Consider the following 24,570-nt stretch of genomic DNA (forward strand, 5'->3'; position numbering starts at 1 on the left):
GCCAGATAGGGCACATTTAACCCTTCTAATTGAAACAAATTATGAAAGCCTTCTTACCATTTTAAGAAGCATTTTTTCTTTTTGCCAAGAGGATAATTTTTACTCTGTTGGAAAATATTTAGTGTAGCCTTTGATACAAACATTGTGTACCATATATGCATACGTAAATAAAACTGAGGAAAAATTAATACCATACTATATCTACTTATGACAACAATAAATATTCCAGAACAGTTTAACACCCTACGCTAAACACTGAAGACCTTGGACCATTAAATGCCAAGTCCTGGGGAACCCATTAGATATTTGCAGTATTAACCACTAAACTTCCTCGGGCTTAAATGGCAGGTAAGGCATCACTACGTGCTCTCTTTAAGCAGGCTACCCAGAAAAAAGGTGGATTGGCATGAAAAATGAAGCAAACTTTTTCTTATGTTTCTACAACTATTGCATCAAACAAAACAAAGCAAAATATTTTCAAATACTCTCATTTCATTTGTTACCTGTATTTACGATGCTCTGCATTGGCTGCAAACCAAGTCGATCCTTTAAAAGTCTTGGTGTTTGTACTGAAAAATGAAAAGATATGTTCATCTTGTTTTTCTGACAAAAGCAACCGGTTAGTTTAATGAGCACTACTATGGGGAAATGAGGCCATTCTCCAGTACTGATACTTAAGAACCCACTGTAGGTGACTTCAGCAATAAACCGGTCAATGCAGGCATTCTTATTAGTCTATGGCTTTGCAGCCCCATACACAAGCAAGAAGAGATGAAATGGTGATCTGGCACCTGTCATTTCCAGAAAACTGTGCTAAAGTAGCTATTCTGTGGCTTTGGACCAGATTGATTAGCTTCTGCTCCCATGGATGCCTTGGGCAACCATGAACCTTTTGTCAGTAAATCTTTTGCCCTGCCCAACGTCTGGCTGATGCTAAACCCTATATACAAATAACACCACACGAGACCTGCAGTTTTAAAAATACTATTTACTAGTTGTCAAAGATACATTTCAAGAACTAACTATACACTTGCAGTTAGTTCTTGAAATGTATCTTTGACAAGACAAGAGCAAAAGACAATTAATTTCGTCTGTCTGTGCTTTTAATGGGAAGGCTAAACTGGTGTTAAAGGGATTGCCCAGTTTCAGACAAATAATATTGCTTAGATAATGAAAGGTTATACAATTTTCCAATATACTTTGTGCATCAATTTCTCACAGTTTTTCTAGATTTCTGCTTAATGTTAATAATTCCATTTATTTCCATGTGACAATTACTATGAAGCACCACCTGCAGCATCTACATCTAAATAGATAGTTAGGATGATGCTGAGGGTGCAGAAATGCAGTTTTTTATGTTGCAGATTTTGCCGCGGTTTTTTGTTGCACCAAAGTGCACTTCTTATCTGTTTCCTGTTCCTTTCAAGACATTTTTGGCTTTGGCTCAAGAAATAAATAAATAAAAAGCAGCATTTCCTCAACCACTCCATTCTAGTCTCAGCCATGAACACACCGATGCACAGCTTATTAAAGTCACAGCACAGTAATCAGACATCCACCTAGTAACGAGCTGCGCACTGGTGTGTTTATTACATGACCAGGAACTGATTTTTACCCACTAGAAACAAACAGGATGAATAGCAGCCAGCAGACATATAGAAAATTGTGAGGACAAAGAGAATATGTTGGAAAACTGTATAACATTTCTTTATATAAAACAATAATATTTGTCTCTTAACAATATTGTTTTGAAAATGCACACAAAAAGATATAAATGGAAATGCTACACATCCAGAATATTTGTTTTATGTAATTCTGTGTAAGAGCTCTGCTTTGGAAAAATTTTAGCAATAAAATTTAATTTTTAAACATTTTGTACAACACTTTACAAGGTGATTGAAAGCTGCATAGATTGCAAGGTCCATTAAAAACTGTTACTACCACAAACATAAATAATAATAATAATAATAATAATAACATAGTTCTTAAGCCACAAAATACCTTTTTTTGGTTGAAACTTGGAGTTATCAGTAAGTGGCGTAATCCTCGTCCCAAGCCTTTCTAATAATGTTTTTTTCACAGGAAGCAGAACTTCTCCTTCAGAAGCAGCTTGTAGAAGAAAATAAAAATACTTTTAACACAAATGTTCTAGTTTGTACCATGCCTTTGGCGAGACGAGAATTCAAGTGCCTTGCCACTTTAAGATGGTCAGATGGTTAAATATACAGCTAAAATGACAAGTCTTCTATGATGTTTTCTTAAGGCCCATAAAAGTTAAAAACAAGCTATAGAAACAGCGATGATGTTTCCATAACTTATTTTTTTTAAATCAGATTATTTTTTAAAATCTTTTTTCATAGTAAAAGACAAACATAGAAAAAAAACATAATATCCCCCCCCCCCATATTCCAACCAGTAAGTGCATAGGAAAAGCAACAAATAATTCTCCAGAGACACCCACATGGACAAGTCCATATTCAAACCTCAAAAAGGCCTTCCCTTTTCTATCATCACAACATGAACAATAAAAGAAAAGCAAAACTTTGGAGCAGATCTCAACAGAGAACGCAGTAATTCATTGGTACGTATCCATATTTAGGAGAGCCAGCCTCTAGAAGCTTCTAGAACAGGAGTGGGCAATTAATTTGGGGCCATATGAAAAATTGAAACGGTTATAGAGGACTATGCACGTCATGGCAGATTTAGCTCCACACACTTCTACAATGACACTGCCCATTCTCATCAAATTTTTTTTTCCATGAGCCTCCACAAAGTATAATGCTCCTACAGTCACCCTAACATTATATGTCCCTACATTATAATGTTCTCCTCCAAATGTCCCACAGTATTAAGTCCCTCTCCTCATGACTCCAGTTTAAACTGGCAGAAACTAGAGGGGGACACGAAACTAGGGTAGCTGGAGAGGGACATTAGACAGTGGGGGTAGTTAGAGGGGGACATTAAACTGGGGGCACCTAGAGGAAGATATGTCCCCCTCCAGCTACACCCCCCTTCATGGTTTAATACCCTCCTCCAGCTGACCCCAGTTTAATATCACCCTCCATCTGTCCCCTAGTTTAATGTCCTCCAATCAACTGCCCCTACATCTGCCCTTAGTTCTTTCCTCTTGCTCACACATACTGTCTCTTCACTCCTCCTTATCTTCCATCAGTCTCCATTCCCGGCAGCTTTGTCTTTCCGTGTAACACAACCACACTGTCCCGTGTGGCTCCACCCACTAAAGAGTCTGATCATATCTTAGTGAATAATCCTTTAGTCAACTTGCCATTCGGCATCTACCTTAATCCTACACCCTATGCAAGCAGGTCAGAGACAGTTCGTGCTAGTTCACACGGGGGGTGGTGGGGCGGATTTGGGCACCGAGAGTGACGGAGGGAGCCGCGTCACACTCGGGTCAAAACCCGCCTGCCACGACTAGTCGTGGGATCCACCTGAAGAAATGGCAGCTCGCTTCTGTTTTCCGCTAGCGGCAACATGCTTCAAAAAAGAATGCTAGCAGTCTCCATAGACCACCATTGTGAGGGGGCGGATTATGACGTGGATTACGCGCCATAATCCGCTCCCTCTGTGCCGGTGTGAACGGGCCCTAAGAGGGCCGGATGTGGCCCGTGAGACGTACAATGTCTAGGTCTGCTGTAGAACGATCCACTGCCCAAGTGCGATGTCAACAAATAAAAGACCATGTCCTTTAATAATGTTTTAGGGGCAAGCCCCAAAGTATCTGGAGATGGAGGACCAGGAGTTCCTAAAATTTCTTAAAAGCTCCTTTTTTTGGTGCACACATTTCTCTAGTCTCAACATACAGTTTTCTCTACATTTAACTTAGTCAAGAGGAGGGTCTTAATATTTTCAGTGGAGGGCCACCAGTTTTCAAGCAGCATTTTCAGAACTCCTATTTCCACCTATGGAGTTTACAGAAAGGGTGCAAAACAGTCATGGTTAGGTGCTTCCGAAAGTGCCAGTCTGGTGGTTGGGACATCAAGCCACTTTATCCTCTTGCAAGCATCTTTCGATTTATGTTTTGGACTCTTAACCTTTCAAACCCCATAACTATATTTATTTTTCCATTCACAGAGATACATGAGGGCTTAATGTTTGTGAGACAAATTGTTCTTCATAAATGGTCCCAGTTAACACCCTGTACAATGTACTGGGAATCTGGGGAAAAATTATTAATGAGGTGGAATTGGAGAAAACGTGTATTTGTGCGACTTTTATGGCCTTTGTTTTAAGTATGGCATTAAGTTTGCAGCCAAAATAACATGTCACTTGTATTCTATAGGTCGGTATGTTTCTGGGGATACAAAATTTATATAGTTTTATTTACATTTTAACGTGTTAAAATATTCCAAAACTTTATTAAAAAAAAAATAATCTTTTTTCTTAGAGTTGCCATATTTTGACACCAGATATAGTGTATAGTTATACAATTTTGGAGAATGTCTATTGCTTTAGTCACTTATCTTAAATTTTGTAATTAATTTAAAATTTTTTAAATCAGTGGCAACACAGTGAACAGGTTCGGCTCTTTAGATTTTGTTGAACCGCTACAGGATTCACCGTATGGTAAAAATATTTTTATAGGTTAGTAGACCGGGCTTGGATACCTAATGTGCATGTGTTTCATAATAATTTATTATTTTTACTATATTTAATAGACTCTCTTGTGGACTGGAACCCCCAGGGGATCTGACCACTAATTCAATGCATTACAATGCTAATGCATTGCAAAATACTGCTACTTCTATTACAGGCTGCATAGAGAAAAGGTTTAAAAGGAGAGTATCAGCAATATTTATTTTCTCTGGGCCTCAGTTTATAGAAGAGACCACAGATTATTATAGCACCTCTGATTTGGATTGAACAAGAATCTTACATGATTCACCCATCATTAGTCCCAGGCATTTCCTATGTTTTGAGAAACACCAGGGAGTAGATACCAGCATGGACCTGGCCAGTGTTTGTGCCAGACTGTTTAATTTTGAGCTCTTCATTTCCTGAGAAACCTATTAAGGGTAATTAATACATGAAAATACATGTAATGAAGTCCATTTTATACACATTTACAATGGCATTCACAAAAAAAAACAGTAACTGTCCTACCTAACGGGCTATCACCTTGGGATTTCTTGCGCTTTCCCAATCGTTGTGCCAAACTAAGGTTTACTGTTGAATCTGTTAATGAAAAAATGAAATCAATATTTTACACACATAATATACCTTCACTATATGTATTTTACAAAATAACACCTCTTGAAGTAGAACACTCCCTTATCCAGGTTAGATTTCCTGTGACATACCGTATTTTTCGGACTATAAGACGCACTTTTTTTCCTCCCAATATGGGAGGCAAATGTGTGTGCGTCTTATAGTCCGAATGCAGCGTCTGTGTCCCGTCTGTGAGAATCAAAAGGAGAGCAGCACGGTGCCTGCCTGCTCTGCCCCTCCTTCCCTGTCTGTGTCGCATGTTTGCAGGAGCGAGATATGAGAGGCAGGGAAGTAGGGGCGGGCCAGACAGGTGAAGGAAGCGTGGTTTCAAGCTTGCCGAGAAAACCACGCCTCCTTCTCCCGTCTGGCCCGCCCCTCCTTCACTGCCTCTCAGATCTGGCTCCTGCAATGATGCCACACAGACAGGGAAGGAGGGGCGGGCCAAACGGGGAGGAGGAGGCGTGATTTTCTCGGCAAGCTTGAAACCACGCCTCCTTCACTCGTCTGGCCCGCCCCTACTTCCCTGCCTGTGTGGCATCATTGCAGGAGCCAGATCTGAGAGGCAGCGAAGGAGGGACGAGCCAGATGGGTGAAAGAGGCGTGTTTTCAAGTTTGCTTAGAAAACCACACCTCCTTCACCCGTGTGGCCCGCCCCTTTTTCTCTTCTTGCATAGCTTCACTGCAGGGTGTCTCTTTCCATCCATGGATGAGGATAGATAGATTAGATAGATAGATAGATAGATAGATAGATAGATAGATAGATAGGAGATAGATAGACAGACAGACAGACAGATTAGATAGATATGTTCAAATCACCCTCATATCCCTAGAATACATATAAAACAAAAACATTACTGTGAAACACATACACATTTGGTATCCCTGTGTCCGAAAGCCCCCGGTTCTATTTACATTGGTGAAATATTATATTATTAGGTTATTAAATATTTCACCAATTTTTTTACCTTAAAATTTTTTTTTCCCTATTTTCCTCCTCTAAAACCTTAGTGCGTCTTATGGTCCGGTGCGTCTTATAGTCCGAAAAATACGGTATTTTCAGTTCCAACATATATTAAACACCTTGGTCATCTTCTTTGAGAAGACCACAAAGTCTTCATCAGATGTGGTCTTGGCATGGGAAAGGTTACTTTCACTGCTATTTCTAGCACTTGAAAATCTGGCTGCAGGAAGATCACAGGAGCCGTTCAGTTACCAGGACAGCTGGGAGCCTTCCGTTTCTGACTGCCTCATGTACTGTTAGACCCTACTGATAGAAGTCTCCAAACTTGGGGGCTTTACCCCCGCTTACTGGGACTGGGAGGTACCTCAGTGCAAGGACATACAACTTGCCATTCATAACCAGGGAGAGAAGTCAGGATGGCTGCACATGCTGAACCTGACATGAACTCCTATGTACCACCACACTTACATTAGTGCTCAGGAACACAAGGCACTGTAAGAGGGGGTTGGTCAGCATCAAAAATGTTATTGAACCAGTAGCTCTTCAGTGGCGTTCAAACTGCCGCTGCTGTCCGCCCTGGGGTGTCTGTGGTAAATCCTGGGGAAACTGGACAGCAAACGGCTTGCGAGCAGTTGGCTTTAAAACCCATTCATTTGAATGAGTTTACAAAGGTGACCGTCCGTGAGCATTTTCAGCCTCTACACCTGGTGTCCGTTTTTTTTCCACGGACACAAAATCCTACATGGAGGACTTTGCTGTCTGCTTTCCCCGGGGTTTACTACAGACACCCCGGTAGTGTGAACGTCGCTTTAGCACTCAGAGCCATGAACACAGTGCTACAATTTGTTTGCAGAATAGCTGCTAATATTTTTATTCACATGCAAATGAGCTAAGAGTGCTTTCATTTTTTTTTTAATTAATACATTCATTTAGACCTAAAATTAACACATTCACAAAGAGTTAAAGGAGAAAATTCATCTAACAGTTTCTCATGCAATTTCTTCCAAGCACAGAAATACCCCAAATGTGGGTGTAAACTGATTTTTGGACAGACAGCAGCGCATGGAAGGGAAGGAGCGACACTGGACGTTTGAACAGCAGATTTTGCTGGAATAATTTTCAGGCACCATGTCTCATTTGAGTACCAAAACAATGGAAACCCCCCAAAAGTGACCCCATTTTAGAAACTACACCGCTCACAGAATTCATCAAGGGGGGTAGTGACCTTTTTGACCCTACAGCTGTTTCACAGATTTTACTAACATTGGGATATGTAAATGAAAAATGACTAAAATGTCACTTTATCCCTAAAGTTTTCATTTTCACAAGGGGTTAAAGGAGAAAAAGCCCCCCACAGTTTGTTAAACAATTGCTCCTGAAGACGGCAATACCCCATATGTGGTCATTATCTGCTGTATGGGAACATGGCGGGGCTTGGAATGGCAAGAGCGCTATTTGGCTTTTAAAGGGCAGATTTTGCTGGAATAACTTTCAGGTGCCATGTCGCATTTGCAGAGCCCCTAGAGTACGAATACCATGGAAACCGCCTAAAAGTGACCCCATTTTGGAAACTACACCCCTCAAAGAATTTATGTAGGAGTTTGGTAAGCATTTTGACCTCACAGCTGTTTCACAGATTTTATTAACATTGGGACGTAAAAATGAAAAATTACTTTTTTTTTTCCAATAAATCATCCATTTAGCGCCATATTTTTAATTTTTGCAAGTAGTTAAAGAATTAAACCACACCACAGTTTGTTACACAATTTCTCCTGAACACGGCAATACCCCATATGTGGTCATAATCTGCCGTATGGGTACATGGTGGGGCTCAGAATGGAAAGAGCGCTATTTGGATTTTGGAGGGCTGGTAAAGTTTTCAGGTGCCATGTTGCATTTGCTGAGCCCCTAAAGTATCAATACAATGGAAACCCCTCAAAAGTGACCCCATTGTAGAAACTACACCCGTCAAGGAATGTATGAAGGGGTGTTATCATTTTGAGACTAAAAATGCTTTCCAAAAATTAAGGTACAAAAAGAAGATTGAAATTTTTAAAGAAATATGCCATTTCGGTGCCCAATACGTTGCACCCACTTTGTGTTTTCAGAGACCTACACTCCTAAAACCATTAGGTGGGCCAAAAAATTATATATGTGGGTGTAAACTGCAGTTTGGGCACACAGCAGGGCGCAGAAGGGAAGGAGCGCTATGCGGCTTTTGGAATACATTGTTACTGTTGTGGGGTACATATGACTTTTTGATCACCTTTTATAGCATATTTTGTAAGGTAAGATGGAGAAAAATCACTACTTCTGGCGGGTTTTTCCCGTTTTTTTTTTGTTTGTTTTTTTTTCGCCGTACACCATGTGCATTAAATATTGTTTCAGTTTTATTGTACAGATTGTTACGGATGCGATAATACCAAATATGCCTAGTTTTTATTAATATTTAGGTTTTTTTTTATATATATATATATATATATATATATATATATATATATATATATATATATTTCATTTTCTTTAGATAAAAGGGATTTTGTGGGGTTTTATAACTTTATTCATTTTTTTAACGCTTTATTTTTCACTTCTTTTTTTTTTTTTTTTTTACTTTTTCACATGTGTCCCTATGGGACACTTGGATCAATGAAGTCTTCATCATTCATCCTGTATTATGCACTACAAGGCACAGCATTCAGTGTCTCGTACTGCATAACAGGAAGTGAGGCTGTGTGCACACACAGCCTTGCTTCCTGTTCACACGGCAGGATCAACCAGGTAACGGGGGTATGTAGCAGCCTGGGGCCAGACCCCAGGCTACATGTTTTACACACTGGCACCCCCCAATCTCTCCGCGGGGGGGTGCCGGGGACCCCAATAACATAGCGCAACTCGTTGTATGCCACAATCATGTTTGATCACAGCAATCAACGAGTTAAAACCCAAAATCGGCACTCATGTCCAATGGAGGGTGACAGAGCAGGGTGTTAGTTGTCAGATACAACTAAGACCTGCTCCATTTAAGCATGCACTGCAAAGCGGGGAGTGTTTACATCAATGAGGTACTATTACCTCATGGGTCGTTAAGTACCAGACATCCATGAGGTAATAGTACCTCATGGGTCGTTAAGGGGTTAACGACATCACTAATCTGGCTATTTACCTCACTCTATCTGATGCCCCATGCTACAGTCACCTTAATTAAAGTCCAACACGTGTTATTTACAACTGCTCCTGTAGTAGTGTAGAAGTAATCTCCATGCTAAAGTTATTGTCCTGGAGTTACACTGTGATAAGGGAAGCTTTTATCAACAAAATTTAACGCTTTCTAGAGATCATAATAAAGTGAAACACCCTTTCCATTCACATTGCGCTAACAGAAAGTAGTTCCCTGCCAGCCCATCCCATAACCTTCTTCCTGGATGTTTGCTCTGTCTCAGCAGTGAAACAAGTTAGAGAAAACAGAAGAAGTTTACAGCCCTCTACTATATTAAACTATTGGTTAATTTACACCTAGCCCAGAACTCTATTGGGAGGCTTTTTTTGGAGGCTGATTTTGAGGCGGATTCCAAATAACTCTGTGGGAACTCAGCCTAATTAAGGTGCAACTCAAGAAACACCTCATGATATATAATACCAGTGAGCTGTCTCAAGACCTTCGAAACCTTATTGTTGCAAAAAATACTGATGACATTGGTTACGGAAGAATTTCTAAACTGCTGAAGGTTCCAGAAAACACTGTTGGGGCCAAAATCTGGAAATTAAAAACATAATTACACCATAAACTGGCCACGAACAGGTGATGCCTGAAAGATTTCAGACAGAGGATTGAAAAGAACTATCAGAAGAGTTGTCCAAGTGCCAAGAACGACCTGCAGAGAGCTACACAAAGACCTGGAATCAACAATTACAACTGAAGAATTCAGAGTCGCTATATGTAGTGTCCTGGTGTTCTTCAGCGCCGTGATGCAAGTGTAGTGCTGCCTAGAGGCGGCAATGGAGGGCAGCCCGTGCAGGAGTGTGCACAGGTGACTAAAAATAATCAGCAGCTGCTTATTGCAATAACTCAATGAGTAGCTGGAGTAGCTGCTGATAAAAAAAAAAGAAAAAAAAAAAAAAAAGGCCACCCACAGTTTATTCCATGAGTTTCCTGCCTGGAAGGAGCATCCCTGTAGCAGCCACTTGGATCGGAGATGGAACAATGTGCAACACCTGAAATGTCTTGGCAGGTCACCTCTAACACACCTGTCATAGGTTCGCCATCACTTCCCTAGAGACCTTGAATATTTCAGTCTCATCAGCATTAATTGTTTTTACATCATATGCTTTGTACAACTTGTCAATAACAGTTTGAAAAAATAAAGTATATCATACAGTGAATTCCACAATGGAAAGAAAAAAATTAAATGTAAAAAAATTGCAATTCTTTTTTTTGCATTCACAGAGCTCCATTGATGGAAATATTATTTAAAAAAAAAAAAAACACAAACACACACGCACAACTTGAGGGAGTCAAAATATGGCAATGCAAAGAAGTAAAATTTGCCTGGCAAAAAAACAAGTCAGCCATTATCAGTTAATGCCTTTCAGAAAGCAGGGGGAGAGAAAAGATAATAAGGACACAAATTAAAAACAGCTGTGTCAAGAAGGGGTAAATAAAGCCATGTCACCAAAGTAATAACAACAAGTTATCTTGGGGTTACCTTTGCTGCTGAACTTCACAGTTCGTAGAACTGAAACGCTGTTATCTATCTGGTTATGAGATGAATGAAACTTTTCTGGAAAAGCTGCAGAACCTAGGAAAGAAACAAAAAAAAAAAAAACAGAATTCTTTGGTAAATTTTTCCATAATTTGCAAAGATTTTTAAATAGTTAATTGTAAAAAGTGTCTAAAATAAGCAACCACATGCAGTAAACTCCTCAATGTATAAAAAATTGGGAATGTGAAATCCCTTTCTGATTGTATTCATGGGGGGGGGGGGCAGCACCATGGGTATAGTCCTGGCCACTAGTAGAATGACACTAGGAATATCAAAAAAGTGTTAGTTCAGCCGCTGACAGACTCTTATGTCGGTAAAGGCCAACACAGACCGGCAAAAACAGAGAACTGGTAAAAGTGTGGAATGAAGCCCAGGTGGCAGCCATGCAGACGTGTAGCAGAAGTCTGATGTCAGACTGTCCAGGAGGCTCCAACAGGCCTAGTAGAGTGAGAAGTCACCCAACAAATAGTGTCCCACCCTAAACACAATACGTGGATCCATCTGGAAAAAGAGGCCTTAGAGGCAGCAATGCCCTTGTGAATATCCTCAGGGAGAATGAACAAGTAACGCTGGGTTCACACCAGCGTTCGGCACTCTGTTCTCAGGTTTCCGTCTTCTGCATGCAGAAGACGCAAACCTGTCATGCTGAGTCCGGCCGTGAGCGCCGGTGAGCGTTTTATGCTCTCCGCGGCAAAACAGGTTTTTTTTTTAAACCGGACACACAGAGTACTGCATTTCCGACTCTGTGTCTGTTTAAAAAAACAAAACAAAAAAAAAAACGGTTTTGCCGCGGAGAGCTTAAAACGCTCACCGGCGCTCACGGACGGACACCTTTCAAACCCATTTAAATGAATGGGTTTCAACGAGTCCTGCAGCTTTCAGTCTCCTGCTCTGTTTTGTGCAGGAAACGGAAACCTGCAAAACTGACTCCCGGGCACAGATGTGAACGAGCCCCAATTCAAACAATGGAATGAGTCCATGAAAGACAAATAGACCTGAATAACCTGAACAGGTCAAGGTAGAAAAGAGCGTGTTCATGGGGGAGTTTGGATCCAGACATAAGGATGGCAATGGCTATATCCTCGTTGGTGTGAAAGTAGGGCACAGAGATTCTGCAAATGGATGTGACTGCCACTAGGAAGGAAACCTTCCAGGAGAGAAGGCAGAGAGACTCTCACAGTGGCTCAACACCTGAAGCACTTCAAGGACTAGGTTGACATTCCAAGGTTCCACAGGGGGAGGGGAGGGAGGAGCAAAGTATGCCACACCATGCAGGAAGGTCTTCATCTGAGGCCAGAAAGCCAGGATTTTCTGGAACAGAACAATAAGGATGGAACCTTGTTTCTTGGAATAAGCCAGGATCATGGGGATGGAGATAGGGATGAAGGTACTATGACAGATCTTTATGAGCATAGTCAGAGGACCAGCTCAGAGAAACAACGAAGCTTCAGAACCTTGGCTTAAATTGGCATGCTGTTAAACGCAGCCGAAGTAAGATGGAGTGCAACAGTGGACCCTAAGAAAGAAGATTATGCTACAGAGATCTACATTGAGGATCCAGGGATCTGAGATCTGACCACATAGCATGGGAGCTTGTAGTTCAGAAGGGAGATGAAGAGGTCAATATCCAGAGTTTCAACTGGAGACACAGCTGGGGAATGTAGGGTTAAGCTTCACGTGATTTAAGTAAACTGCCATCTGCAGGAATGTGAACCACGGAAGAGAAGAACGATGCGCTCCGCCCATTGAAAAGACCGGGAGACTTCTTGCATAGCGGCTATGATCCTGATGCCACCCTTCAAGGTTCAAGTAGGCAATGCTGGAGTTGTTGGTCTGGACTCTGACTGGAAGGCACTGGAAAAGAGAGGTCCAATGGGACAGAGCAAGGCCCTAAATTCAAAAGACTGACATGGAGAGATGTCCAGGACAGTCAGCACACAGATGACTGCTCTCAGTTTAAAACTAAATAAATAAAATTATGGGGATATGTCAATTTTTCATTCAAACAGTTCAACACTATTTGAATTGACTCTCTGTAACATAACTTTCTGTGTCGTGATATTCTAACTCAAAAGACAAAAAAGCCATAAAAAACTCACTGCAAGTCAAGTTAAAGGGGTATTCTAATCTCAAGGATACTATCTATACTGCTAGCTTATTTAAATTCAAGAATTTTCCTAAGCACATTGTTTTATCAATGCTTCTTAATTGACTGCTATATTAGATTATTATTTCCATTGTTTAAATAACATTGTCAAATTACTTGGCCTGTATCTGATATCAGGTGAGATGACCTGACACTGCTCTCACCTTGAGATTATTGCAAGAGCATTGTCTGGGAGTGTGTAAGCATTTTCTACAAATCGGTGCAATTAATATACTTTGCTATTGATTTTCTATATTGATATAAGATTTTCATTTGTATTACATTGCTAGTAATCAGAATGTCTATATATACACTGAGGACATAGTGTCCTGTTCATCAAACATTCAAAGCCCACCCACCGGCTTGTTGAAAAATACAGGAAGGGACATCATGTAAACCGCTGAGAGAGAGACATGGAAACCTTTTACAGTCTGTCACAGTGTAGTTAACATGTTATGAGTCATGTTAACCATTGCTTTTTCACTACGTTGGAATACAGCCTGCAGAATTTATCTAGGTCCACTAGAACCCAACTCATACAGCTTCCTGGCGATGACATGCTCACGGATCTGTGAACAAGCTGTATACAGCAACTGGGAATAAATGGTCCCTACCTTCTCTCTGATAACTCTCCCACCTTGTACCACTGGTAACTACAAAGACACAGTACTATGTCCTTGCACAGTTAAATACAGACAGTAAGGGCATGTATAGTCAAAGGGTGATTGGGAAGCAATTAAAAAAAACGTATGAGCTATGACTGTCAGATGTAATCAAACATTCTTTAATACGCGGCCCACTTTTGGGGAGTATAACTATCTGCACCCCGACTAAATGCCATAAAAATTTATATATATATATATATATATATATATATATATATATATATATATATATATATTTAATTAATTATATACCGTATATACTCGAGTATAAGCCGACCCGAATATAAGCCGAGGCCCCTAATTTTACCACAAAAAACTGGGAAAACTTATTGACTCGAGTATAAGCCTAGGGGGGAAATGCAGCAGCTACTGGAAAATTTCAAAAATTAAAATGGTCGGAGTTTTTGGGTGCAGTAGCTGTTGGGAAAGGGGAGGGGGTGTTTTGGTTGTCTGTCTGCCCCTTCCCTGAGCTTGAGGACTGTTTTTTCTTCCCCCCACGTGGAATTCAGCCTGGCTGTATATAGGGTATCTGCAGTGCTCCTATTAACCCCTTCCTGACAGAACAGGAGCACTGCAGATACCCTATATTCAGTAGGCCGGGCACTTTCAGACACAGGGATACCTAATGTGTACGTGTGTCACAGTCATTTTCTACTCTTTTGTATGTATTCTAGGGAAAGGAGGGATTTATTTATTTATTTATTTTTAAATCTTTTTTTTTTTTTTTCACTATTTTATGGGAGATTCTATACATTAATATTGTGGCTGGTCAAAATTTTTTTTTTTTTTTTTTTTGCTGACTCCAGTATAAGCCGAGGGGGGCTTTTTCAGCACAAAAACTGGGCTGAAAAATTCGGCTTATACTCGAGTATATACGGTAGATGTAAGAAAACCCAAGAATTCATTTCAAAACAACTTACTATAAAGGGCTTCCTCTTGACCCTTCAGTTTTTCAGACTTAATTTCCTCTAGGGTTTTAATACCATAGTTTAAGTCAAGATCTGAAATTGAAAAATTCAAGTAAAAAATTAGCATGCCCTTTAAGACAATAGTAGTCATTGTTCTGTATGGATTAAAGGGGCTCTATCACTGGATTTTTGCTATTTTAGATAAATATATGCCTGAATAGCCTTTAAAAAGGCTATTCAACATGTTTTTCTGTTGTCTCTCGTTTTCTACTCTCGTCCTCTGCAGGTTGGATGGAGATTGATACCTCTCTCGACTTTCTGGATTTGGACTTTCTACTGAATGATTTTTGCAAGCCTTCAATTACTAATATGGACTTCGCAGCATGGTTTTTGGTTCTTGTTCTGTTTGACAAGATTTTTGGGTCCAAGATTGCTTTGGATTGTGTACCCTTTGCCATCTCTTATGTCTTGTTTTTTCTTTTACTGTACTTTGTTATATACTTTCTCAATAAAATGAGTAAAAAAATAAAAAAAAGGCTATTCAAGTCCTGCTTATCGTTTGTTAACCCTAGAACGCATACCTGGGGCCTCGCAGGCCTGCCAGGTTGTTTTCTATTTTCTGTAAAAGTACTTTAGTTTGAATTTTGAAAATCTAGGTAATCTTCAGGTATATAGTTGGGCCAGTCCGCGGGGAAACAGTTTTTTTTTTAGCCAGACACAAAGTCCTGCATGACCGACTTTGTGTCTCGCAAACAAAAAAAAATAAGTTTCCCTGCGGACAGGTCACAGGCAGTCACCTTTACAAAGCCATTCAAGTGAATGGGCTTTAAAACTGACCGCCGGGTTTCCATCCCCTGTCCAGTCTCGACAGGACTGAAAATGGAAAGCCAGCGGAATGCACACACCGGACATCGGGCACAACTGTGAACGCCCCTTTAGAGATAACCTGTTATTATCAGAATACCTTCAAGTAGTGTGTCATGAAAGGTTTTTCAGCACAATGCTCATGACTAATACAGTTTTACAAAACACTATTATGTTAGTCACAAAAATTCCAATTACCTTTTTTGGGTGTCAGTGATTTTCTAGCAGATACTAAATTAGTTCCATGTTGACTTCCACTAAGCTGGGCAGCATGCTCATCACCTTCTTCTGAAAATTGATCTTCAAACACAAGGAAAAGAAAGCACACAAAGATGATAAATATAAACTTTTTGCATTTGAAAGCTACCAGCGCGCATGCACTAGGTTTTCAGGAAATTAATCTCACCATCATCATCTTCATCATCATCTGCTGCATTAATCACCACTGGTGGATGTGTCGGGCTTGGAACATTCTCTGTAGCTTCTATTTTTTTAACCCCACGTAACTGTGGTGTGGGAGCCACTGAAAGCTTTTCTGGAGCTGGTGATGGTAGAGAGGTTTGGACATCTGGCTCACATGGTTCAAGTTTTACCAGTGCTATTAAAAAAACAATGACATTATGTCAACTTAGCTGCAGTGCATTTACTTTGAAATATGTCTAGAAACAAAAATGCTTACTCTTATTTGGAGGAAAGTATGACCCATCCACAAATCTCCCCTTTGCATGATGAAAAGCACAATTGGCCTTCTGACATCCAGAGATCTGGTTTTCCCAGTAACATGGTATCTCACTGCGTTTTTTCTGCAAGATCATATTACAATTAAAGAGGTTATTTCCACAATAACAATCTTATTTCATATAAAAGTAATTTACAAAATATCATTCCCATCAATTGAAAGTAATCATCAAGTGTTTAACATATAAGAGCCCAAAGAAATCCTCCTATCCCTACCACTGATTGAACACTGCTGTCAATAGATACGATCTGTAGTCCATCTTCATTAAAGACGAGAGTACCCAGTTTGTTTACTTCACTACAGACCTACATAATCATGCATGTGCAATCCTAACAGATAAAGCTCGCGAAGTGCATCTATAATTTCTGTTAAGAGTAATGTCTAGTGCAGCAGTTAGAAAGAACACAGAGCAAGGTATACTTGGGAAGTGTAGTAGGTTTGGGTGTGTTCAGGTCAAACTAAACCAATGGGGAAAACCTTGTGAAGTTCGGCCAATACATATTCATACATTCGCATACTACACTGACATACTTATACATAGGAAACTTTCTAATATCTGTCTCATACACACACACACACACTGATCTGATATCCAAACTGAGATATACGCATTAGAGGATTAGATACACGCCTCTGCACAGAGTACCACACACTGGAGGATTAGATACACACGACTGCATACAGTATCACACGCCAAAGGATTAGATACATGGCTCTGCACACAGTACCACACATCAGAGCTTTATTCCAGGTTTACTCCAGACATTCTATTTCACCACTGTATGTGAGCTTTAAAGGGGCAGGGTGCTGTGGAAGACACTGTTACACAAGGTCACATTCACACAGATTTACTCCAGGTATCCATAACAACCGATCGTAGGTTTTTACTCTGATATCCAAACTGAAAAACACATAATCACATGATGCTTATGGACAGAAACGACATACAAAATACACCAGTGCTAAACTGGGCAATTCTTATCGGGACACTACACAAATAAAAAAGGGGATATAACCATGCAAAGTCTGGTCTAGGACGTACCGTTCCTGAGATACAGTATTCCCAAAAAATGACCTGTATTAGCCAATAGAAGCCTGCAAGCCTTTCACTCCTATTCCAACTATCATACACACAGTCACATGTCACTTATCAGCTAATAGAAGGTCGCTGGCACTTAGTCTACACATGCACACAGCTTTACTCCTGGTTTCCATAACAACACAGTCATTTGTCTTCACTACTGTAGGTCAGCTTTAGGGTCTGTTCACACAGAGGAATTTGCTGCGGATTTGGGGGTGGATTTCACCCCCAAATCCGGAACGGTTTTCTCCCCCGAATTCAGAGCAGATTCGCCCCAGAATCTGCCTCCTTTTGTTTTCAAGGGGAGGCAAAGATCACAGCAGGACGCGTAAAAAAGAATCGTGTAAAAGTTTGAACCCAGCGCCGGAAGACGACGCAGGGAGAGGCCGTTCCAGACAAAGATCGAGGCGGCGCTGGAGATTTCTCTCATATACTGAGGACACCCCCAGTGCTGCGAGAGAACTCATTTGCATACCAAAGAAAACTGGGATTTCTATGGAACGGCAGCACAGAGAAGATATACACGAGCGTACTGCCATTGATAAAAATGGCGCCGAAGCCTGCGCAGTAGCGCTCGGGAGGGAAGGACTACTACGCAGGCGTGGGATTTCAAGCAATCCAGCCGGAAGAAAACGAGGATGAAGCCGCGGAAGAGCTGGGACCAGAGGGCGTCGCTGCAAGCAGAAAGAAGAGGTGGGCGTGCCAGAAGAGGACGTCGGATCGTGCACGACCGCCCACCTTCAGGTATGATTTACATATATGTTTTTTATGGTTTTATTTTAAAACGGGATCGGGGTTTAAAATAAGATTACCAGTGCCTGAATAGCCTTTTTAAAGGCTATTCACGCATATGTGGGGCTCATACAGCATAATTTTGCTGATGGAGTCCCTTTAAGGCTATTTCTACGTGTTAGGGACAAAAAAAAATATGTCATTTTAATGATAGAATCCCTTTAACATAGGCAAATTCCACTGCAGGGCCAGATGGCAATGTGGCATTGCAACTGTTACAAAACTACTCCCACATTTTATCACATTTTCTGCCTCAAAATGTTTTCCCTTTTTTCCTCCTCTAAAACCTACGTGTGTCTTATGGTCTGGCGCGTCTTATAATGCAAAAAAAAAAAAAAAATATGGCAATTCAGCTGACTTTTGGTTTCAATCATTTAGCTATTGACTGCCCATCACGAGGCATGGGATATAGGAAATGCCAGCCATGATGGGTCTACCAAAATCATTTTAATGCACAAGATCATACAGGCTGTATATAAAATTAGCAACCCAAATTATCCACATTTGGCAATTAGTAACAGATTTCGAGTACTTACATCAATTTCCATGTGGCGAAACTTGCAGATTTGACGAAAACAGCGGCCTTCTTGCCACAAAGAGCATATTGTTTCATTTCCTAAGGCAGCCTCACAGTGCCTGAAACCACAGCTATCTCCCTGTGGAAGAAAAGTACTGATTATCATGGCAAGTAATTGATCCCATGATGAAGTGAAGAGTACACTATAAATGTAAATAAAATACATACATAAGTAAATAAATTAGTTTCTAGACCTATGTTAATTTGCATGCATTTCTATGGTGTTGATATGGCGACAATATCGCTGTCTTTATTTCGAATAATGACTGAAGAGCTGACTATTTTAATGGCCAATAAAAGCTGATTGTTACCTTAGTGCAGGTGGAGTAGAAAAAGAAATAGCAGTCATCTCCTTGGTTAGACATCGGAGTTCACACAAGTTTGGAAATTCCACTGCTTACTGGTGTTTACAGATGTACACAAGTCTATTGAGTTCCTGAGCAAGGTTCTACAACAGAAAGGAGTTTTCAAGTAAATACTTATAACGCACAAACCTGTACAGCATAATATTCATACCAGGCAGATCCGAAAGAAATTTCTGCAACAGAAAATCAGTCCCAATGAGCTGTGGATAGGGCATCAGTATCAATTTGTGGCTGGAAAACCACCCTAAGGTTGAGGCCCAATGTTGTGGAAATTTGGCACTTTTTGTTACAGGTTTTGTTGTGATTCTTTGAGCCAAAATCCAGAGTGGCTTTTAACCCCTTCCCGACATCCGCCGTAATAGTACAGCGCTGCTGGGAAGGAGTTCCCGCAGAACCTGTCTACGCACCATGCCCTGCGGGTGTCAGCCGTAACATACGGCTGACATTGCCCTGTAACACCCGTGGTCGGAAGTGGGTCTGATATACATGTGTAACACATGCATTGCAGCGTATATCTAGTGAAGCAGTGATCATCAGATCATTGCTTCAATCCCCCATGGGGACAAAAAAAAAAAGTGAAAAAAAAGAAGTAAAAATAAAAAAGTTTAAATAAGTTTAAAATAAATTAGAAATAAATAAAGCCCCAAAAATCCCTTTTTCCCCATATAAAATGTTTTATTATGTAAAATAAAGAAAAATAGAGAAAAACATTACATATTTCGTATCACCGCGTTCGTAATAACCTGAACAATAAAATGAAAACATTATTTAACCCAAACGGCAAACGTCATTAAAAAAAAACCTAGAAAACCGCACAAAATAATGATTATTCACCACCTTTCCTTTACAAAATGTTCAACAAAAAGTAATCAAATGGTCAGATGAAAACCAAAATGGTACCAAGAAAAAGCAGAGCAAAAGCATCCCGCAAAAAATAAGCCCTCAACCAGCTCTGTCTACCGAAAAATAAAAATGTTATGCATTTCAGAAGATGGCGATGCAAAAATAATAGATTTTTTCCCTAAATTGAATTTTATTCTGCACAAATAGCAAAGCATTAAAAAAAAATATAAATGAGGTATCGCCGTAATCGTACCGACCCGCAGAATAAAGGTAACATGTTACTTATGCTGTATGTTGCACGGGAAAAAAAATAAATGCTAAAAAGCAATGCCAGAATTGAGGTTTTCTTTTACATCCCACCCAGAAAGAGTTAATAAAATGTAGTCAATAAATTACAGGCTCCAAGATGGTGGCATTGAAAAGTACATCTAATACCGCAAACACCAAGCCCTCATATGGCCACATTGCCAGAAAATAAAAATAAAAATCTAGCTTGTACAATGTGAAGACAAAAACCCCAAAAGTCGCCAAATCATTAGGACATAAGTGGCTGCGACTAGAAGGAAATGTATAAGCTGTGCGAGTGTTTTCAGGGGACATCCCATATTTACAGCTTATGAGAGATAATACACCAGCACTGATCCCCCAGAATGCCCCTCTTCCCCAACCATGTCATAGGAGCTAGTGGGAAAATAGAATGGGATTTGATGTACCCAATTTACTCCGCACAGCTTACATATTCACTACGGGGTTACTAATGCTCACTACATCACTTGATAAATTCTTTGAGGGGTGCGGTTTTCAAAATGGGGCCACTTTCTAGAGGTTTCCACTGTTTTGACTCCTCAAGGGCTTTGTAAATGCGACAGGGTTCCTGAAACTGATCACAGCCAGATCTGCCCTCTAAAAGATCCTTGGCGCGCCTTCCCTTCTGTGTCTCGCTGTGCGTCTATATATTAGTTTACACCCACAAGTGGGGTACTATGGTAGTCCGGAGAACTTCCATAACAAATTGTGAGATGCATTTTCTTCTTTAACCCCTTGTGAATGTGCAAATTCTGGGGCTAAACGAAAATATTAGTAAAATAAAATCAAATTTGAAAATTTCACCTCCATTTTGTCTTAATTCCTGTTAAGCACTTATAGGGTTAAAATACTAGGTATATGTTGCTTTGACTTATTTAAGGGGTGCAGTTTTGAAAATGGGGTGATTTATGGGGGGGTGTTAATACAAGGGTCTTTCAAAACCCCTTCATAACTGGATTAGTACCTTAAAAAATGGGTTTGGGAAATTTCTTGAAAATTTTGAATATTGTTGTTTCACTTGTAAATCTTATAATGTCCGTAAAAAATAAAAGGGTGACTAAAGTTTGATGCCGACATAAAAGCAGAGATCTGGGACATGAGATTTATGATATAATTTTGGTGGTCTGACTATCTGTATGCAATGCACATCATTTCAAACTTTATAAAATGCATATTTTTCAAAATTTCCACCAAATTTCCTATTTTTTCATAATTAAACACAAAACATAAAATTTACTACTAACATGAAGTACAATGTGTTACGAAAAAAATCTCAAAATCATTTTGGTAAGTTAAAGCATTCCAAAGTTATTGCCACATAAAGTGACACATGTCAGTTTTGAAAAATCGAGTTTGGTCAGGAAGTCAAAAAGTGCCATAGGCGGGAAGGGGTTAAAAGGATTGAAAAATAGAAAGGAAATACTTAGACATTTCACTACTGTTAAATCTACTCCTGGCTTTGGCTCAAGAAAACTCAACAAAATCTCCAATAAAGAAAAGCTGGGTTTCCTCATCTCCAGGGTCATAATAAAAATTGTAGCTTTTGCCAACTGAAGCATTTTATCCAATACATTGCTTTATTTATCCTCCTCTGTTTGTCAGATACAGCGGAGTATGGTTTCATCGCCCAGGATTTAGATTACGTCTATTATCTTGTTGCACTGGTGACATCAGTCTCTGGTTAACAGAAGATGTAATCAACAGAGACATGCACTGCTGGAAAGCAAGTATTTAGCAGAGACACCCGATCTGAGAAGTGAGAGATCAGAGTGGCTGAGCAGGGTAGACAGAGGAGGATATCAGATGCTGCTGCACACTGGAGTTTTGATGATCTGTTCCCCAGGGGCAGGGAACAGGCTAACAGAATCAATTAATGTAATTAAGAACAAATGCTTGTGGCTGAGACCGCACAGAATGGTAGCATCCTATAGACACAAGGTCACATAGTGATAGTCACATGCAGCCAAAACAGGATAATCGCTCGATCAATGGCTACAGCAGTGTTTTCCAACTGTTTCACACACATTGCACCCCTGGAAAAAAAATAAAAATTCCTAGATGCAACCCTACCATATCATTTTTAATAACTGTATTGATGTGTTTATTTTGAACGTGGTTTTTGCAATTTACAGCTAGAAAATAATTTTTTTTCCACTTGTAAATTTTGAAAATCTCACCAAAACCCAAAACAAAACTGTATTCATTTTCCTATTGGAGTCTGATGCAATTGTAACTGCATTACATAAACACACTCACAAAGCTACACTGTGCTATACTTTCCACCCAACACATACAAAAATTCACCTTTTACCATCACCAAGCTGTAATGTCTGAGAAATAACTGTTTGAAATGACCCTACCCTTATATTACCTACATGTTACATGGCTCCGTACTATAATTTACCCTACACAGTAACATTGAGGGAGATGCAGTAACACAAGTCAATAGAGATGCAAGGTGAAGAGTGAAAAACTGCAAGATTTCACAGAAAGGATCCAAAATTTGTTAATAAAGTATATTACAAAATGCATTAATGACACAAATGCTGCCAGAAAATCAAAAGAACTCTGAAAGTTTAGTTATGCTTTAAGTGTTTTATCCAATACATTGTTTTAACTCACCTATTGAGGAAGGCCTACAACTCCCAATAACACTACTGTCACCTCATCACCATCTGAACATCCTCTCCCCTCTATCCCTCTTCCCTCAGACTGTAAGCCCTCTGTGATAGCCAGTCATTGTTAGTATTACATTTGTTTCTATATTTTGTGTACTGTAAAGCACCATGGAATTAATGGTGTTATATAAGTTATTAATAATAACTTTCTTGTTCCAATTGTCAGATACAGAGTCTTCAGTGTTTACTGCTCATTGTCTGGGTTACAGACCACTATATATAGCTATATATATATATATGTAGCTGCAGAATTCCGCTGACTCAGACCCTGTTCCTGGACACCTCTAGTCTCTTCACTGTGACTGATAGCACTTACAGTCCTATGAAAAAGTTTGGGCACCCCTATTAATCTTAATAATTTTTTGTTCTAAATATTTTGGTGTTTGCAACAGCCATTTCAGTTTGATATATCTAATAACTGATGGACACAGTAATATTTCAGGATTGAAATGAGGTTTATTGTACTAACAGAAAATGCGCAATATGCATTAAACCAAAATTTGACCGGTGCAAAAGTATGGGCACCCTTATCATTTTATTGATTTGAATACTCCTAACTACTTTTTACTGACTTACTGAAGCACAAAATTGGTTTTGTAACCTCAGTGAGCTTTGAACTTCATAGCCAGATCTATCCAATCATAAGAAAAGGTATTTAAGGTGGCCAATTGCAAGTTGTTCTACTATTTGAATCTCCTCTGAAGAGTGGCATCATGGGCTACTCAAAACAACTCTCAAATGATCTGAAAACAAAGATTGTTCAACATAGTTGTTCAGCGGAAGGATACAAAAAGCTGTCTCAGAGATTTAACCTGTCAGTTTCCACTGTGAGGAACATAGTAAGGAAATGGAAGACCACAGGGACAGTTCTTGTTAAGCCCAGAAGTGGCAGGCCAAGAAAAATATCAGAAAGGCAGAGAAGAAGAATGGTGAGAAGAGTCAAGGACAATCCACAGACCACCTCCAAAGAGCTGCAGCATCATCTTGCTGCAAATGGTGTCACTGTGCATCGGTCAACAATACAGCGCACTTTGCAGAAGGAGAAGCTGTATGGGAGAGTGATGAGAAAGAAGCCGTTTCTGCACGTACGCCACAAATAGAGTTGCCTGAGGTATGAAAAAGCACATTTGGACAAGGCAGCTTCATTTTGGAAACAAAAATTGAGTTGTTTGGTTATAAAAAAAAGGCGTTATGCATGGCGTCCAAAAAGAAACAGCATTCCAAGAAAAACACATGCTACCCACTGTAAAATTTGGTGGAGGTTCCATCATGCTTTGGGGCTGTGTGGCCAATGCCTGCATCGGGAATCTTGTTAAAGTTGAGGGTCGCATGGATTCCACTCAGTATCAGCAGATTCTTGAGAATAATGTTCAAGAATCAGTGACGAGGTTGAAGTTACGCCGGGGATGGATATTTCAGCAAGACAATGATCCAAAACACCGCTCCAAATCCTCAGGCATTCATGCAGAGGAACAATTACAATGTTCTGGAATGGCCATCCCAGTCCCCAGACCTGAATATCATTGAACATCTGTGGGATGATTTGAAGCGGGCTGTCCATGCTCGGCGACCATCTAACTTAACTGAACTTGAATTGTTTGTCCAAAATACCTTTATCCAGGATCCAGGAACTGATTAAAAGCTACAGGAAGCGAC

General features: G+C 40.0%; 1 protein-coding gene across 3 annotated transcripts in view; it reads right to left on the minus strand.

Annotated features, from left to right (window-relative positions):
• LOC142194866 (zinc finger CCCH domain-containing protein 11A-like) overlaps positions 1–24,570 on the minus strand; it is a 41,748-nt gene that overhangs the window by 10,914 nt on the left and 6,264 nt on the right. For 2 of the 3 annotated variants that reach the window (XM_075264281.1, XM_075264280.1), the window contains exons 4-13: positions 19,034–19,170; positions 18,682–18,801; positions 16,213–16,336; positions 15,940–16,131; positions 15,732–15,833; positions 14,682–14,762; positions 10,894–10,986; positions 5,125–5,196; positions 2,002–2,109; positions 504–569 (exon numbers count right to left, since the gene is read on the minus strand). In XM_075264281.1, the coding sequence (XP_075120382.1) occupies positions 504–569; positions 2,002–2,109; positions 5,125–5,196; positions 10,894–10,986; positions 14,682–14,762; positions 15,732–15,833; positions 15,940–16,131; positions 16,213–16,336; positions 18,682–18,801; positions 19,034–19,087 (1,012 nt within the window). In that variant the 5' untranslated portion in view covers positions 19,088–19,170. The remainder of the gene's footprint in view (positions 1–503; positions 570–2,001; positions 2,110–5,124; positions 5,197–10,893; positions 10,987–14,681; positions 14,763–15,731; positions 15,834–15,939; positions 16,132–16,212; positions 16,337–18,681; positions 18,802–19,033; positions 19,171–24,570) is intronic. The other variant, XM_075264283.1, reaches the window with a different exon arrangement.

Source organism: Leptodactylus fuscus, chromosome 2 (assembly GCF_031893055.1).
Source record: "Leptodactylus fuscus isolate aLepFus1 chromosome 2, aLepFus1.hap2, whole genome shotgun sequence".
NCBI lineage: Eukaryota > Metazoa > Chordata > Amphibia > Anura > Leptodactylidae > Leptodactylus > Leptodactylus fuscus.